The sequence below is a fragment of the Nipponia nippon genome, unplaced genomic scaffold (assembly GCF_047370975.1).
Source record: "Nipponia nippon isolate SJK-2023a ecotype South Korea unplaced genomic scaffold, ASM4737097v1 scaffold_1, whole genome shotgun sequence".
Taxonomy (NCBI): domain Eukaryota; kingdom Metazoa; phylum Chordata; class Aves; order Pelecaniformes; family Threskiornithidae; genus Nipponia; species Nipponia nippon.
Window position 1 is genome coordinate 76267008 of NW_028262290.1, and position 17515 is coordinate 76284522.

At 46.6% G+C, this 17515-nt stretch overlaps 1 protein-coding gene across 1 annotated transcript in view; it reads right to left on the reverse strand.

Annotated features, from left to right (window-relative positions):
• Positions 1-11811: 11811 nt before the first annotated feature.
• LOC104018896 (aromatic-L-amino-acid decarboxylase) overlaps positions 11812-17515 on the reverse strand; it is a 47495-nt gene continuing 41791 nt past the window's right edge. Inside the window, exon 14 of the mRNA XM_087760171.1 lies at positions 11812-15027. Coding sequence (XP_087616297.1) covers positions 14821-15027 — 207 coding nt within the window. The 3' untranslated portion in view covers positions 11812-14820. The remainder of the gene's footprint in view (positions 15028-17515) is intronic.

The window sequence follows — 17515 nt, forward strand, 5'->3', positions numbered from 1 at the left end:
TTTGGGAACTACAGGGGCCCTGAGACTATAGTGAACCTTGACTTCAGAATAATTTGGAAGACTTGGCATTTCTTAGAGCTCATCCCGATTTAAACATAAAAAAAGTCAGTTCTGTTCTTAGCTTTATGTTTTTAGTAAAGTATGGTATGTGTTAGAAACTGTTTTTTCAGAGATGTAAAAATTCAGGTATGTGAATGTATCTTAACTTTTGAAATAGTGAAAGTGGAATAATTGGATTATTTTGTAAGAAGAAATGTGTGAAGTGGTCCAACCTGATTGACACTTGTGCCACTTGGGTAAAGATCATGAGACAGATAAATCTGCTCTTCCAAGTTTAGTGTTGGAGAGCTATAAACACATACTGGGGAAGTGTCCTGGTTTCGGCTGGGGTAGAGTTAATTCTCTTCTATAGTAGCCGGTAGAGTGCTGCGTTTTGGATTTAGGATGAGAATTATGTTAATGGCACACTGATGGTGTAGTTGTTGCTAAGCAGTGCTTACACCGGTCAAGGACTTCTCAGCTTCCCGTGCTCTGCCGGGTGCACAAGAAGCTGGGAGGGAGCACAGCCGGGACAGCTGGCCCAGACAGGCCCAAGGGCTATGCCGTACCGTATGGCGTCATGCTCAGTATATAAACTGGGGGGAGTTGGCCGGCAGGGGGTGATCGCTGCTCGGGGACAGGCTGGGCATCGGTCAGTGGGTGGTGAGCAATTGCATTGTGCATCACTTGTTTTGTATATTCTTTTATCATTATTATTATTTCCTCTTCCTCTGCTGTCCTATTAAACTGTCTTTATCTCAACCAGCAGGTTTTACTTTTTTGTTGTTTTTCCCCAATTCTCTCCCCCATCCCACCGGGGCAGGGGGAGGGTGAGTGAGCAGCTGTGTGGTGCTTGGTTGTCAACCGGGGCTACACCACAACAGTCCTTTTTGGCGCCCAACATGGGGCTCAAAGGGTTCGAGATAACGGCAGACTTGACCAGAGCATGTTAAAACAAATACGTAATAAGCATTCATTATATTAGTTTAATAGTCGCTGGTCGCAATGTTGATTTATTTGCTCTCAGAGTTGTGTTATGGAACGCCTTACGCACTCCCTGTGCTGCTGTTTGTCACCTCTGGGAGTCAGATTAAAGTTATCGCTTTGCTGTACTCTGTAATGCTGGGTGGTGGTATGAGAAAATCACTGGTCATGAAATTGTACTCAGCGTGCCGTCATCTCTGTGATTTCCTGCAGAAAGTGAAAATTGTCCACTGAGCAAAACTACGAGCCACCTGTGCTCTGAGAGAGGAATCTGGGAAGGAGCTAAAAGATAAAAAAGTATTGCTTTAATTAACGAACTGTGGAAAACTAACGGCTATACCCTTGAAGAAGAGCTAACAGACTGATAAAAGGGAACATCTTGGCGCCAAAGGCTGGAGGGCGGCCAGAAAAACATGAAGTTTGATAAAACTGCAGTAACTGGGTGAAAGGTAAATGTGGCGAGGGGAGATTGCAACCACCGACTCAATTCAGGACCGAAAAGACTTGCCCCCCCACCTGAAAGGAGCATGCGTGCTAATTTGCATAACAAGTGAGGCTAATTTAAATACAGTAAACCAATAGTGTATGAAATGTTAATCACTAACCAATAAGTGTAAATTTGGGCGGGCTTATACTAATCATGTAGCAGGATAAATATGCTGTAGTTTTGTACGAAGGCGTGCTAGATTTGTGGAACTGCCACCTAGCACCCATCTTTGCGCAAACATGAAGGGAATAAAATACCTCGGCTCTCTGTGTTAATTGGCATCTACACACTGGGTGAACGCCACCGCTTTTGGGATAACACTTGTACTTCAGGAGCCATTTCTCAGAAACTATTAATAATTAAGACTTTTTACCTCTTTTCCTTGGAGAAGCAATCTATGGGAGAGGTGGGGGGGGACACACCTTTCCCTGCTCTTTCACCTTCCGTTTCTCATTCAGGCTAGTTACAGCAGCTCTTGAGAATTTTTAATTATCCTCAGGATGTTCAAACCAGCATGTTCCTATTGCTCTGTCTCCTGCATGTGGTTCAGGTCTTGTTTAGGGTTAAACAACTATTTAAGAATATCATCCAGAGATCTACCCCTGTCACGAGCATTGTGGCTACTCAAAGCTCGGTGACAGGCGCTTTGGCTACTCAAACCCTGGCGACAGGCACTGCGGATAAACCAGGGAACCAACCCGTGCCGGTATCGGTCACCCCTATACACAAGAAGAAATCTTGGAAGGGGCAGTCAGCTCGTTTAGAAGGGGATGAGGAAGCTCCTCCTAAGAGGGAGTAGGAGGAAGATGTCAAGGAGGCAGACTACTCTAAAGCGGGGCCATGACAAGAACAGGAGGAGGAAGAGGAAGAACTCATAAACGAGACAGTAACCACCCGATCCCTGTCCCTGAGTGAGCTGTGAGATAGGTGAAAGGATTTCAGCCATCATCCAGGCAAGCGCATTATCACCTGCCTGCTCTGATGTTGGGATAACAGGGCCAGTAGCCTGGAATTAGAGGGTAGGGAAGCCAAGCAGCTGGGATCCCTTTCTAGGGAAGGGGGCATTGACAAAGCGACTGGAAAAGGGGCACAAGTCCTCAGCCTCTGGAGGTGACTCCTGTCAGGCGTGAAGGAAAGGTATCCCTTCAAGGAAGATGTTATATGTCACCTAGGCAAGTGGACCACTGTGGAGACAGGTATCCAGTACCTGAGGGAATTAGCCGTGCTGGAGGTGACCTGGATTTATGGTGACCTGGACAACAAGCAGTTATCCAAAGATCCAGATGAAGTCAAATGCACGCAACCCACATGGCGGAAGTTTGTACGAGGCGCACCATTGTCTTATGCCAACTCATTGGCAGTAATGACCTGGAAAGATGGAGAGGGACAAATGGTGGATGAATTGGCTGGCCAACTCCGGCACTACAGAGAAAGTCCCTCTTCCTCCTTTGTCTCAGCTGTGGAGAAACTGTCCCAGGAGGTCCAGCAACTCAAAGAGGATAGGTCCTGCTCCCCACCTGTATGGACCAGTATCTCAGCCATTAGGAGTGAGCATTCTTCTGCTCAAGAGAAAAGATATAGAGGGTACACACCACAGGCCACGCTGTGGTTTTACCTGTGTGACCACGGAGAGGACCTGAGGAAGTGGGATGGAAAATATACCTTGACCCTAGAGGCACAGGTACATAAGTTGCAAGGAAAAACAATCACACAAGGGGCTTCTTCCAGGAAAATTGCTGCTTCGGTTTCCAGTGGACAGTTCCCCAGACAGAGTAGAAGGGCTGATCTTACTCCGGATTGTAGTGATGGAACTGCTGACTTGTATTTACAAGGAGTGATGGATACTATGACCAGAACTAGAGGAACTCTGCCTCCAGCTAGGTGGGGGAAAGGGACAACCGGGTTTACTGGATTCGATGGCCTGGCACATGAGACCCACAGGAGTATAAGTCTCTAGTGGACACTGGTGCACAGTGTACCCTAATGCCATCAAGCTAGAAAGCGGCAGAATCCATCTGTATTTCTGGAGTGACAGGGAGATCCCAACAGCTGACTGTATTGGAGGCTGAAGTGAGCCAAACTGGGAATGAGCGGCCAAAGCACCCCGTTGTGACTGGCCTAGAGGCTCCTTGCACTCTTGGCATAGACTACCTCAGGAGAGGGTATTTCGAGGACCCAAAAGGGTACCGGTGGGCTTTTGGTATAGCTGCCTTGGAGTCAGAGGAAAACAAACAGCTGTCCATCTTGCCTGTTTTTTTGGAGGACTGTTCTGTTGTGGGGTTGCTGAGGGCTGAAGAACAACAGGTGCCAGTCACCACCACAACGGTGCACTGGCAGCAATATCACACCGAGACTCCCTGATTCCCATCCATAAGCTGATTCGTCGACTGGAGAGCCAAGGAGTGATCAGCAAGACTCACTCACCCTTTAACAGTCCCACATGGCCAGTGTGAAAGTCTAATGGAGAGTGGAGACTAACAGTAGACTATCATGGCCTGAATGAAGTCACACCACCACTGAGCACTGCTGTGCTGGACATGCTAGAACTTCAGTATGAATTGGAGTCAAAGGCAGCCAAGTGGTATGCCACAACTGACATCGCTAATGTGTTTTTGTCAATCCCTTTGGCAGCGGAGTGCATGACACAGTTTGCTTTCACTTGGAGGGACATCCAGTACACCTGGAATCAACTGCCCCAGGGGTGGAAGCACAGCCCCACCATTTGCCGTGGACTGATCCAGATTACATTGGAACAGGGTGGGGCTCTGGAACACCTGCGATACATTGATGACATCATCACGTGGGGCAACACAGCAGAAGAGGTTTTTGAGAAAGGGAAGAAAATAGTCCAAATCCTTCTGGAGGCTGGCTTTGCCATAAAACAAAGTAAGTTCAAGGGACCTGCACAAGAGATCCAGTTCTTAGGAATAAAATGGCAAGATGGATGTCGTCAGATTCCAATGGATGCGATCAACAAAATAACAGCCATGTCTCCACCAACCAGCAAAAAGGAAACACAAGCTTTCTTAGGCGTTGTGGGTTTTTGGAGAATGCATGTTCCAAGTTACAGTCTGATCATAAGCCCTCTCTATCAAGTGACCCAGAAGAAGAACAATTTCAAATGGGGCCCTGAGCAATGACAAGCCTTTGAACAAATTAATCAGGAAATAGTTCACGCTGTAGCCCTTGGGCCAGTCCAGGCAGGACAAGATATAAAAAATGTGCTCTACACCACAGCTGGGGAGAACAGCCCTACCTGGAGTCTCTGGCAGAAAGCACCAGGGGAGACTTGAGGTCGACCCTTAGGGTTTTGGAGTCAGGGATACAGAGGATCTGAGGGACTCTATACTCCAACTAAGAAAGAGATACTGGCAGTGTATGAAGGGGTTTGAGTTGCTTTGGAAGTGGTTGGTACTGAAGCACAGGTCCTCCTGCTGGTGCTGGGCTGGATGTTCAAAGGGGGGATCCCCTGTACACATCACGTAACTGATGCTACGTGGAGTAAGTGGGTTGCACTGATCACACAACGGGCTCAAATGGGAAACCCCAGTCGCCCAGGAATCCTGGAAGTGATCATGGACTCGCCAGAAGGCCAAGATTTTGGGATATCGCCAGAGGAGGAGGTGGTGCGTGCTGAGGAAGCCCAGTCATATAATAAACTGCCAGAAAATTGGAAGCAATGTGCCCTGTTCACTGATGGGTCCTGTCGTCTTGTGGGAAACCACTGGAGGTGGAAGGCTGCTGTGCGGAGGCCTGTACGACAAGTTGCAGAAATGGCTGAAGGAGAGGGTGAATTGAGTCAGTTTGCAGAAGTGAAAGCCATCCAGCTGGCTTTGGCTACTGCTGAACAAGAAAAGTGTCCAGTGCTCTCTCTCTATACTGACTCATGGATGGTGGCAAATGCCTTATGGGGGTGGCTGCAGCAATGGAAGCTGAGCAATTGGCGGCGCAGAGGCAAACCCGTCTGGGCTGCCCAGGTAGAGAACCTGGTTGTAAAAGTACGTCGCGTAGGTGCTCACGTACCCAAGAGTCAGGCCACTGAAGAACATCAAAACAACCAGCAGGGCATCAGGCTGCTAAGACTGAAGTGGCTCAGGTGGATCTGGACTGGCAACATAAGGGTGAATTATTTGTAGCTTGCAAATTATTTCTAGCTCGGTGGGCCCACGATGCCTCAGGCCATCAAGGAAGAGATGCAACATACAGATGGGCTCGTGATCGTGGGGTGGACTTGACCATGGACACTATTGCACAGGTTATCCATGAATGTGAAACATACGCTGCAATCAAGCAAGCCAAGCAGTTCAAGCCTCACTGGTATGGAGGACGATGGCTGAAATATAAATATGGGGAGGCCTGGCAGATTGATTATATCACCCTCCCACAAACCCACCAAGGCAAGCGTCATGTGCTTACAATGCTGGAAGCAACCACTGGATGGCTGGAAACATATCCCATGCCCCATGCCACCACCCAGAACACTATCCCGGGCCTTGAAAAGCAATTCGTATGGTGACATGGCACCCCAGTAAGAATTGAGTCAGATAACGGGACTCATTTCTGAAACAACCTCATAGACACCTGGGGCAAAGAGCATGGCATTGAGTGGGTGTATCACATCCCCTCTCATGCCCACAGGAAAATTGAACAATACAATGGACTGTTAAAGACTACACTGAAAGCAATGGGTGCTGGGACATTCCAACATTGGGATACACATTTAGCCAAAGCCACCTGGCTAGTCAGCACTAGGGAATCTGCCAGTCGAGCTGGCCCTGCCCAGTCAAAACTTTTACATGCTGTAGAAGTGGCTGAAGTCCCTGTAGTGCACATAAAAAATATGCTGGGGAAGACAGTCTGGGTTACTCCTGCCTCGGGCAAGGGCAAGCCCATTTGTGGGATTGCTTTTGCTCAAGGACCTGGGTGCACTTGGTGGGTGATGTGGAAGGATGGGGAAGTCCGATGTGTACCTCAAGAGGATTTGATTTTGGGTGAAAATAGCGAAAGAACTGAATTGTATGATGTTAATTGCTATATAATACTGTATGTCATCACTTCTATGGTGCCTATATGCCATATCAACAGTATTACATTAAGAATTGCCCAGATTAATGAAGAATGAACTTTGATGAAACCGAGAAAAGTGCCACGGTGATGGAACCAGAACTGGCTTCAACATGCAACAATCCAACACCACCTGCTGTCGCTCCTGCCCTGAAGGACTGTTGTGACAGATGGAGCCCAAAGTCATGGACTAAATTAATTCAATGGACGTTTTAGAGGAATGGCCTGTAGACTAAGGGAATGATACCTGTGTGTATGTATATCAAAAGAAAGGAAGAGTGATTGTGATTAACTGGAATCATGGGTAAGGAAAGGGTAGGACCTGGACATGATGTAGATGATATGAAATAAGGTGTAGATATTGTACTGTTTTTGGCTGGGATAGACTTAATTTTCTTCCTAGGAGCTGCTATAGTGCTGTATTTTGGATTTAGTATGAGAATCGCAGTGATCACTGCTCGGGGACGGGCTGGGCATTGGTCAGTGGGTGGTGAGCAATTACATTGTGCATCACTTGTATATTCTTTTATCATTATTATTATTTTTTTCTCTTCCTCTGCTGTCCTATTAAACTGTCTTTCTCTCAACCCACACATTTTACTTTTTTTTTCCAATTCTCTCCCCTATCCCACTGGCAGTGGAGGAGGGTGAGCAAGTGGCTGTGTGGTGCTTGGTTACCGACTGGGGTTAAAGCACAACAGTAAGATTCTTGCTGTCTCCAAACATCTCTCCAACCCTAATGAAAACCTGTTCTTTAAAATCTTTTCTCAGGCAAGTGAATGAAAACGCCAGAGAATTTTAGTTGCTTAGTAAAACCTGAGGGTTGCTCCAGGGTAATAAAACCCTTGGGTACGATTAAATAATTGCCTTCTTTCTGCTGGGGATTATTCTGGTATGCTATGTGAGCGTAGCGTGCTCACCTATGTATCTGAATATCCATACTGTCATGGAATGGCTCTGCTGACAGGAGCGGTGAGAGTGCACGTGGTGGTAGAGACTAAAACGCCTCCTCAAATGGCAAGGACTGGGAGAGAAATGCTGTGCCGCTCTGTTTGTCTTCTGCTAAGTGAAACTTGGGAACGAGAGAAAAGGTAGAACCTCAGCCCCAGGCAGGAGTATTCTTCCTCCTGCGTCTTCCGTGACTCATTGCTTGGCACTCTCTTGAAGGACGTGAGCATGCTTTTGTTTTGGAAAACACACAGGAACAGTGAAAGGGAACATGAGGTAAAGTTTACTCTTTTTTAGTAACGGTGCAGGTAATATGACTCTCTCTTCAGCCATCTAGCAATATTCAGGCTTTGCAGCAGGACTCACACGTCAGCAGGACTTCCAATATTAGCCCAATACGTGTTTCATAACCCGCCGTAACAGTGCCACCAAAGAAGAGATTAGATCGCCGGCAAGATAATTTCACAAAACATAGAAAATTGCACAGAAGTAGGGCATGACTGTAATTTAAGGGAAATGGTGCAGATAAATCCACCTTAATGGCTCTGTTTAGTGTATGCAGAAACCGATGTACTTCATCATTCATTCTTTTTGGCTGGCTGAACTTTGCAAGGCGAAGTGCAGGACTCCCTTCTGGTTTTGTGGTTCAGTAACATTTGGTGCACAATCTCTTAGTTTCTCTTAAATAAAGGTAAATAATTGCAGTCCTGGAAAGGTGAGGTCTTATCAACAATCAAGGCAATTCAGACTCTTCATTTTCTCAGTGCGTCTTGTATTTGAGTTAGGTAAATTGTCTCGGAGCAGTGTGAAATCCCCGGATGAATTTTCATTTGCAGAAAGCTCTGCTAGCACAAGTAGGTGAAAAGCTGATGAAGCAGCAGTGATCCTCATCTGCTAATGGCAAGTGGATGAAAGAAATAGATTCACTGTTTTTTTTCTTTTAAATAAATGCACTATTTCTGCTTCTTGGACTGGCCTCTAAGAGCATCGGTCAGTTTGTCCTATTGAAATAAGGCAATTTCTGTTTTTCTAATAGAAATTATGGAACTACTCCCAAGGCAACATGTCTTTGGGAAAAAACCCACCAACCAAACAACCACTTTTCCTGTTAAAATTCTAATTTTGATGGCAGTGAGGGATTGGTCTTGGTGAGCACTTACATTTCTTACGCCTTAGAAGATGCTTTGAACCGTAGCTATACAAACAACGCTTGCACTTGTCTTCAGACTCACGAGTGTGCGTTCCTTTGAAACTGAAATGAAAGCTGGGGCTTGGGAGAGTTTTGAAAGTAGGCTCATGAGTAGTTTTCTTCCCTAGAGAGATGCTCTGGGAGGTTAACCTTGGCTGCAAGCCAGCTGCCCACCCAGCCCCTCACTCACTCCTCCTCCTCCTCCTCAGTGGGGCGGGGGGAGAAAATAGGATGGGAGAGCTCCTGAGTCGAGCTAAAGACGGGGGGACCCCTCAGCCGTTACCGTTGTGGGCAAAACTGACTCAGCTTGGGGAAAATTAGCTTATTGCCAATTAAAAAAGATTTGGGTAGTGAGAAACTGAACAACAACAAACATTGAAACACCACCTTTCCTCCCTGCTGCCCCAGACTCGACTTGTCTCCCAGCTCTCCTAGCGTGCCGCCACGGTGCTCGGAGGGGGTGGGAGGTTGCGGTCAGTGCACAGCGGTTTCTGGCTGCAGCTCCTTCCCCCTCATCTTTTTCCTCTGCTCTGGTGCGGGCACTCTGTGGACCCCAGTTTCTTCAGGAATATCCATCTGCTCCAGCATGGGCTGTCCATGGGCTGCGGTGTGGACATCTGCTCCACCATGGGTCCGTTGCACCCAGCTGTGCCCGGCACGGGGCAGCCCCTGGCCTCTTCCCACAGAGGCCACCCCTGCAGCCCCCGCCACTACGAAAACCTTCACGCCTGCACCCAGCATAGATGCCTTCAGCAGAACAATTCACATAACTGCAGTGCTTGGCGAAGATACCGACATAAAATTCCCAAAGACTAGGTTTCTTAGCCTTACTTTTTAATATATTCTTACCATTCTTTATCTCATCTGCAGAGAAGCCGTCATGTACGGGGCTGCAGCTATAAGCGGTTGCAGTACTGATCGATCTCTAGTACTTGTTTTTGTCCCATTAGTTCAGAAGCCTCATATAATCTCGGCTCATACTTGTGAAGCCAAATCTGCATTATCACAAAGGTATGGGTCTGGGAAGGACTCTAAGAAATCATCAACTTCTGACTTTATGTCGGGTGAATCACTTTTTGTGATTCCTGGTGCACGTTTTGCCTAGTTTGTTCTTTAAAACATTCAGTACTTACAGAAACCTTGGTCCCTTTTTGGACTTAAGCCGTTTGTACTGTTGAATGTTCATACCCCTACCAGTGATGATATGATCACGCTCAGGACGTCCTGTACACAGTAAATGCTGCTACGCAAACACAAGCTGATACACACTTAATGTTAGTAAAATGGCTTTCTTGCCTGGATGCTTCTTTAGCAAGATCGAAGACAGGCAAAATTCTTCCCCAGTGCCTCATCAATGTGTGTCCAAAGAAGGGCAACGAAGCTGGTGAAGGGTCTGGAGCACAAGTCTTATGAGGAGCAGCTGAGGGAGCTGGGGTTGTTTAGTCTGGAGAAGAGGAGGCTGAGGGGAGCCCTTATCGCTTTCTACAGCTACCTGAGAGGAGGCTGTAGCGAGACGGGGGTCGGTCTCTTCTCCCAAGTAACGAGTGATAGGACAAGAGGAAACGGCCTCAAGTTGCGCCAGGGGAGGTTTAGATTGGGTACTAGGAAAAGTTTCTTCACCGAAAGGGTAGTCAGGCACTGGAACAGGCTGCCCAGGGAAGTGACTGAGTCCCTGTCCCTGGAGGTATTTAAAAGATGAGTAGATGTGGTGCTTAGGGACATGGTTTAGTGGTGGAGGTGGCAGTGCTAGGTTAACGGTTGGACTTGATGATCTTAAAGGTCTTTTCCAACCCAAACGATTCTATGATTCTGAGAGTGTTTAAACGGGAAACACGGAGAAGAACCCTTCCTGAGAGGCAGAGGAGGCGTGCCCTGGCATTTACGTGTGTTCGGTGGCTGCAGGAGCCAAAGTGCTGCGGCTCCTCCCGTGTCGAGCTCGGCGGCTGCCTGAAACGGCAGGGTGGCCACCTCCCGTCAGCATGCCCCGCTGTTTGTGTCTCTCCTTTCGGCGAGAAGGCCCTCTGGATGCCCGTCACTCAGTTTGGAGGAGGCTGGAGGAGCACAGGATCACGGCAACCCACTTTGAAATTAGCGCACCAACCTAGATGCAAATTGGCGCACGGTGCTGCAGTTAAACCTCTGGCATTAACATAGTCACGTCTGTGTGGGCGAGCATTTAATTTCCCGTGAGAAACATTCCTTACAGTTACTGTCAGGCTTTTGTTATACGTCAAGCTTGTTACACCGTTAGTGCAGACAGCGTATTAAACTGTCTACGCTACTACGCAAGCTATCATCTGAGACCGAATTGGGCTAACATTTATAGTTGGCAACACTGCTGCCATCAGCCTTCCCCCGGGGCGTGCCTGCCCGATTTCCCTCGGGCTGCACAGGGGCAGGGAGCGAAGGAGCCTGCAGCTGCAAGCCCCCCTCGGGAACAGAGGCTGCAGCGAGGCAGGGCTAAAGAAACGGGCCGCAGGGCGAATGAAACGGGCCGCTGCCTTGTCCGCCCGGATTGCGCCCGAGCCGCAAACCAAAGCCGAAGCTGGGCGGCTGGCTCCAGCGGCAGACACAGCTGCAGGACCGTGCAGAACTTTGCGGAAGAGTCGGCGTCGACCCCGGTTATGGCCGGGCGTTTTTCAGACTCGTGTTGCTGAGGAGGAAACTTCCCGCAGGAACGCTCATCGGCAAAGCAACTTGTTCGAAGAACACATTGAGAGCAAGTCACCGATGGTGAAAAGCAGGGCACTGACGGGACCTGAGTGGGGAAGTTGGACCCCTTACAACGCGTCTGGCATGAATAAAACGGGAAAAGCTTGCTTAATAGCACAGACAGACAATAGTCAATAGTTTTGTTTCCATTTATTAACGCTGCCAATTAAAGCCTACATGTCTGTTTAACAGGCTTTGGATACAGATTTTAAAGGAACTCGACAGCTCACAAATCATAATAAAAAAGCACTAAGTATCTGATTATTTTTCTATTTAGGTCATATTGGCTCTACACATGCTACGTAGATATTTATTATTATTATTATTATTATTATTATTATTATTATTATTATTATTATTATTATCATTATTATTATTATATCTGCAAGCAAAGCAAAACAAGGAATTCATTCACTGCTTCCCATTGGTGTTCAGCCATCCCCAGGAAAGCAGGGCTTCATCACGCGTAACAGTTACTTAGGAAGACAAACGCCATCACTCTGAACATCCCCCCCTTCTTTCTTCTTCCCCCAGGTTTATATGCTGAGCATGACGTCATATGGTATGGCATAGCCCCGCTCAGCAGTAACTAAAATATCCCTGATTATCAACACTGTTACTACCACTGTTTTCAGCACAAATCCAAAACATAGCCCCATGGTAGCTACTGTGAAGAAAATGAACTCCATCTCAGCCAAAACCAGCACAAATGTATTAGCAACACTTTCATAAATACATATCTTGTCAATATTTCACCATCATTAATAAAATATATTTATAATCTGTCATTATTATTAAGAACGTAGGTATTGCACTAGCACTCATTTAAAAAAAATATGTATGGTTACTGAAAAGTTACTTTTTCCCTCCTTCTCTAGTAGCCGTGCTGTCTCCTTGGAGATGCGGATATTCTACTAAAGTACAATTGGGAGATTTTGTAAATATTTTTCACATCGAACAGTATTATTCGGCACAGACTGTATTAGCTTTTGCACACAAGGCACAATAAATCCAGGTTCACATATTAACTATTCATAAATACAGTATTTCCCACTTACAGATACGTTGGAAAGCTACAGAACAGAAACCGCAGTTATGTTCTTCTTTCAAAAATGTTCTGTTCAGCACTTTTGTTCTTGAGTTGATTACATAGCCCAGATTTAGCGTTAATACTCTACGAAGGAATTACCACGTGGGGAAAAGAGGGTATGAGAGACTGAATACTAAGGCGGCCTTCACCAACTACATCTTCAAGTCATCCCAGAATTTCAGAAAATCTAGAGCTGTGAATTTCCGATTTCTGTATTGGGCTGGCCATGGGGAAATGTAATGCCGTGGGTCTTGTCGCTGCTGTTTATTAGAAGACTTACTTACGTCCCTTCTTTGAAACCAAAAATGAAGTAACTTTTACTGCATTTACAGTATTTTAAATCAACCCTGATCCTAAATTCTTTGCCAAAAGGAGCTTTGGTGTCTGGACAACAGCCGCTTCTAAAACTGATGCCCATACGCTGAAAAACGTTTAATTGCCTGTCAGTTTTGGCAATGTTTTCCCACAAATGCCTCGAGGGGACCTGTGTCTAATTCTGGGCTGCTGGGAACATTTCACCCCTCCTGGGTTTGGATGCGCGTCCTGCCCGCGTCCCTGTTCTACAGCAGGGTGAGGCTCCCGCAGGCGTGCATCATCCACCTCTGCTCTGGTTTCCACGGAGAGGCTTTCCACCAAAATCCTCCGATGTTCAGTCTGGTGTTGCCTTACCTCATGCATTTCTTTTCCAGTACTTATTAGCTAGATTTTAATCTCAGTTATAGTCACATCAGCCCACAGCAACTCCACTTCGTTGCAGGGGAATTTTCCTGGATTTACTCTATGAGCTATAAGCTTAATTTCATGAAACTGCACGTTTGATGGTCTCCTTGCAGCTTCCCAAATGTAGGAAGTACGCTTGCAAGGGACGGCGGAAGAAAGCTGAATGATTGTGCAAGTTGTCCAAGGTGCTTTAGAGTTAATATGAGCAGGAAAAGGAAGAGCTTACAAGAAATGCAAGTGTAGAAGTGGATCCTACAGATTATTTTTGTTGGAGTAGCTATTTGCTTTGTTCTTATTTACATAGAAATAACTGTCTGGAATTTATGTTTTCAAAATGGCAGAGGTGCTTTAATTAAAGGCAGATATTGCTTCTGACTGTCATTTTGCCTCTTGACCTGCCTTCGACAGGATGACACATCAATGGCTTGTGTCACGTACGCGTTATTTGACTTTCTCTGAAGGTTAATTGGCTTCCAATATTTTCATATGCCATGCATCACTGCTAAGGGAAGAAAACCACGGCTGGGGGGGCCCCTCAGCATATTTTGGGGGTTATTTCTCTTCGTTTCTATTTTAATTGTAATTTGTTGCATGTTAGCTAATTTGAGAAACAAAGAGCAGCGTTTTTGCCGTCACATTTCTGAGCACATTTTGTCAAAGGCTTATGACACAAGGAAGTAAGCAGAATGGTAGCCAGGAAAAGAAATCGCATCTCTCTTTCACAGAACCTAGCTTACAGGTTGTTTTCAAGTAATCACTGCTTATAATAACAACTTGGTTAAAAATATGCAGTACCAGGTAGCACGTGGCTTTTGACAAAGCTCTTAAGAAGGAGCTTTTAAGAGGCCTCATTATGAACGATCAAAGTGAAAGCCTATAGCCCGCATAAGCTATTTGCTGAGATTTGACAAAAGGGCTGTTTTAAAAGCAAACCCTTTAGAAGAAAGCAGAGAGCCTGCCAGAAGGACGGTTAGCGCTCATTTAGCGCTCACTCCCCCCGACCTGGCTGTGCGATGAGGGAAGTCTCGAAGCCCTGACTTCATTGACCAAATTCCTGCAGCACGCGTGCCACGACACGGTAGTGCCCCAGACCGTGGCAACAGCGTTTGCGCCTGCCTGCTTAGATGGGACCTGAACGGTGCTACAACCAGGCTACTGAAGTTGCCCCAGCTGGGGCTCGTTCTGAAGTCATGGCAAGGTGAAATGAATGGGTTATAACACCTCACGGTTTCACCGGTGGCGAAAGGGGTGGGTGTGCTAGAGGTTAATGGGGACAACGGAGGGAGCACGAACCCTTCCACTTCCATTGCCTGGTTCAATAAATGCTCTCGATTACGAACGGGTAAGAAAGGACAGCTGGAGCCCCCGTGGCTGTGTGCCATGGCAAGATGCAACTACAGAACAGAGAAGGAATGACTAAGGTTACAACACAACTTGCTGGCAAGGATTTTGCTACTGCAGCTGGGCTATATAACAACAGGGTTTGTATTTTTTTTCCTTCGTGATTTGACTTTCCCACCTGCCCGCCCCTAAAATAAAACTTGGCAACCCAGAGAAAGCCAGCTAATTGCTGCCGCTCCACTGCTGTTACTGCTGGTGCTCCCATGCTTTCAGAAGATCGGTCGCCAGCTGTGAGATGTGCTGCCAGGCAAACTTGACGTGGGTGGCTTCCACTGTGCGGGAACAAATAGCAAAACGTAGCACAAACTTCTCTCGCAGGTGGCACGGGACCAGATGGATCTTCTTGGCCTCATTTATGCGTTTAAGCAGCGCCTCATTGAGTTCATTTGAGCCCTGAAATCATTGCAATTCAGCGGATACGGTGGTGAATTTCAGAAGCAAGCTTGGAAGCTGTAAATCCCACCAAGCAGCCAAGCCCAAGTGCCACCAGTATCACACAGCCGCTTTCTTGTCTCTCAGTGCTTTGCCATCAAAGGACTACAAAAGCTGACGGCACAAGAGAGAACTTTTCAGCCACAAAGCCATTTACGGATTAAATGGGGTTTAGAAGCAGTGTTCACACCGGGGCACTTGTGACAGCTGACTGCTTTCTTGGGACCTAAGGTCATGAGCTATGTAGCGTCATGTAAAAGCATTCATTCTTGCATCCATGTCCTTACACTTTTCTTAGATCTAATCAAACAAACGTGGGAGGAAGTTGCGCAATGAACTATACCAACATTTGTAAAACAAACCTTCCAGTCTTCACTTAAGCACGGCTGCTGTGAGAGTCTTTTGAAGGTGAAGACGGAAATCTTGCCCTTAGTCAAGAAAGAGTTACGGTAAAGCATCCCTGCCGTAAGTAAGCTTCGTACTATCAGTAGAAACCCTAAAAAAGTGTTGGCCTCGAGTTCTATAGGAAGCGTGGGCCGCAGAATCCTACAGAGTGGGTTTGGGGGGGCATTTTGGAAATGTGGCAAACTGACCCTCCGTCTGGAAGTAAAGAGTCTTCTGCCTTCCGGGAAACAAAGATATAAATGTTAAATACCTTGCAGAAGGTCAGAGGGACTCTACATGCATGCAGTATTGAATTTTATCTCCTTCTCGTGTACTTCATTCTCCTTGTGCGCAAGTAGTAAATGTGAGCATTTCCCTTAGAGCAGCTGTACGCTCTTGGTATCAGCTCTCAAAAGAAACAGGACTGCACGGAGGAATATGCTTCTTTTGCAGGTTCAGCTAACGCTGCATCAATGGTTTTCCTAGTTCATGTCCATCAGCATTTGAGAATAAACAAAAGGTGTCGTCAGACTTTCAAAACCAGCAGTGAATTGCTTTAAATGAAAACAGTGAAAGAAGGGCTCCCAGAAATCTCGGGATTTTTGTCTGATTTAGCAGCCCAGGATGAAGTGCTAGCTGCATGTCTTTGACAGTCTTTGTTGCCCAAATTAAAGGAACCCGTCTGTCTAACGTTTGTATCAGCAGACCGAGAGACGGCTTCAGCTTTGCCGGGCAGTTTGCCGTAATAGCTTAGGACATACCACGTTGATCGTGAGTGCTATAGTTCCATTGTTTGGGGAACTACCTTGGCTATTGTACGGCCTTCACTCTTTCCGGTACACTGCTGGTAACGCAGAATTGCAAGGGATGCGAGGAGCATCTGCGCTTTTATCGCAGTGTTCCCTTACTGAACACTGACTGCGGTAACAGAGTCACAAATGGACCAATCTGTCTGTTCAGCGGCGTTTTTGTTACTGTAGCGGCATAGGTCTTCCTGAGAACATCGGTATCAGAAAACACGGTCTCTCAAATCTGCCCGGTTGTGACTTGCCCGCTTAGCCTTTTCCATATAAAAACAAAGCCTAAGTTTCCCATCGGCACGGAGGATAAATGTTTCATCCCCGTGGGTTTGGATCATACGAGAGTTAGAGCTGAACCCGAGTCAACACCTTGCTCTGACATAGCCCAAGCTGTCAGGGGATTTGGATGAGAGCCTGCAATTCATGGCCTAGCCTAAGTCTCGTAGCAGATATTGACGCAACTCGAATGCTCCTGACGAAGAAAGGACCAAGTCTGGTGTTTTGCAAGTCCCCACCCATTATGGGTCAGTCACTGGTGGCAATGAGATAGTGCTTTCGTATCAAAGGTAATCCATCATTACAATGATGATCCTTGCCTTTAATATGAAATGCATAGCACTAGCTTTTAGGCAATACAAGCGGTTATACGATGTGAAGTTAATGCCCTTGGCAGGGTGACGGGAGGGAGGAGAAAGATTTATATGTCTGTCTTCTTCTCTGCTCTCACAGCTGCGCCTCGGGGCTGCTGTGACACTCGGGTGTCACGTCAAATTGAAGTTAGTAGTGCCCTCCCCTCTCCCAGAGCTTTGAGGAGCCAGCAGCCAGCTCTGATTGAGTCTGTCAGCTTCGATAAGACACTCTTCTCACCCCCTCGGAGAAATGACTGGCCTGCCTTGTATTCATCTGCAGACATGACACGGAGGCCAAAAATTAACCCTTTGGCATGATACGTTTGATGAAATAGGTATAATATGAAAGCCATGGATTATTAGTCCATCTGCTCAACAGCGTGAAAGGCAAAAAATTAAGAGTTACAGCTAAGCAAAAAAATAAAAAAGGATTTCTCAGGAACAAAGGAGGGAAAAATATGTCATACTTTCACAGCTGCGCAGCACTACAGTTCAGGTCCCCTGCCCCTCAGTCCTACTGTGACTACGTGAAAGTTACAAGTGTCCTACTTCTACGATGCATTTTAATAGGAATTACAGAAATCACAGGAAGATTTTTGAAAGAGTGCTTTAAAAAGCAAATAGAGCTGCAAAAAA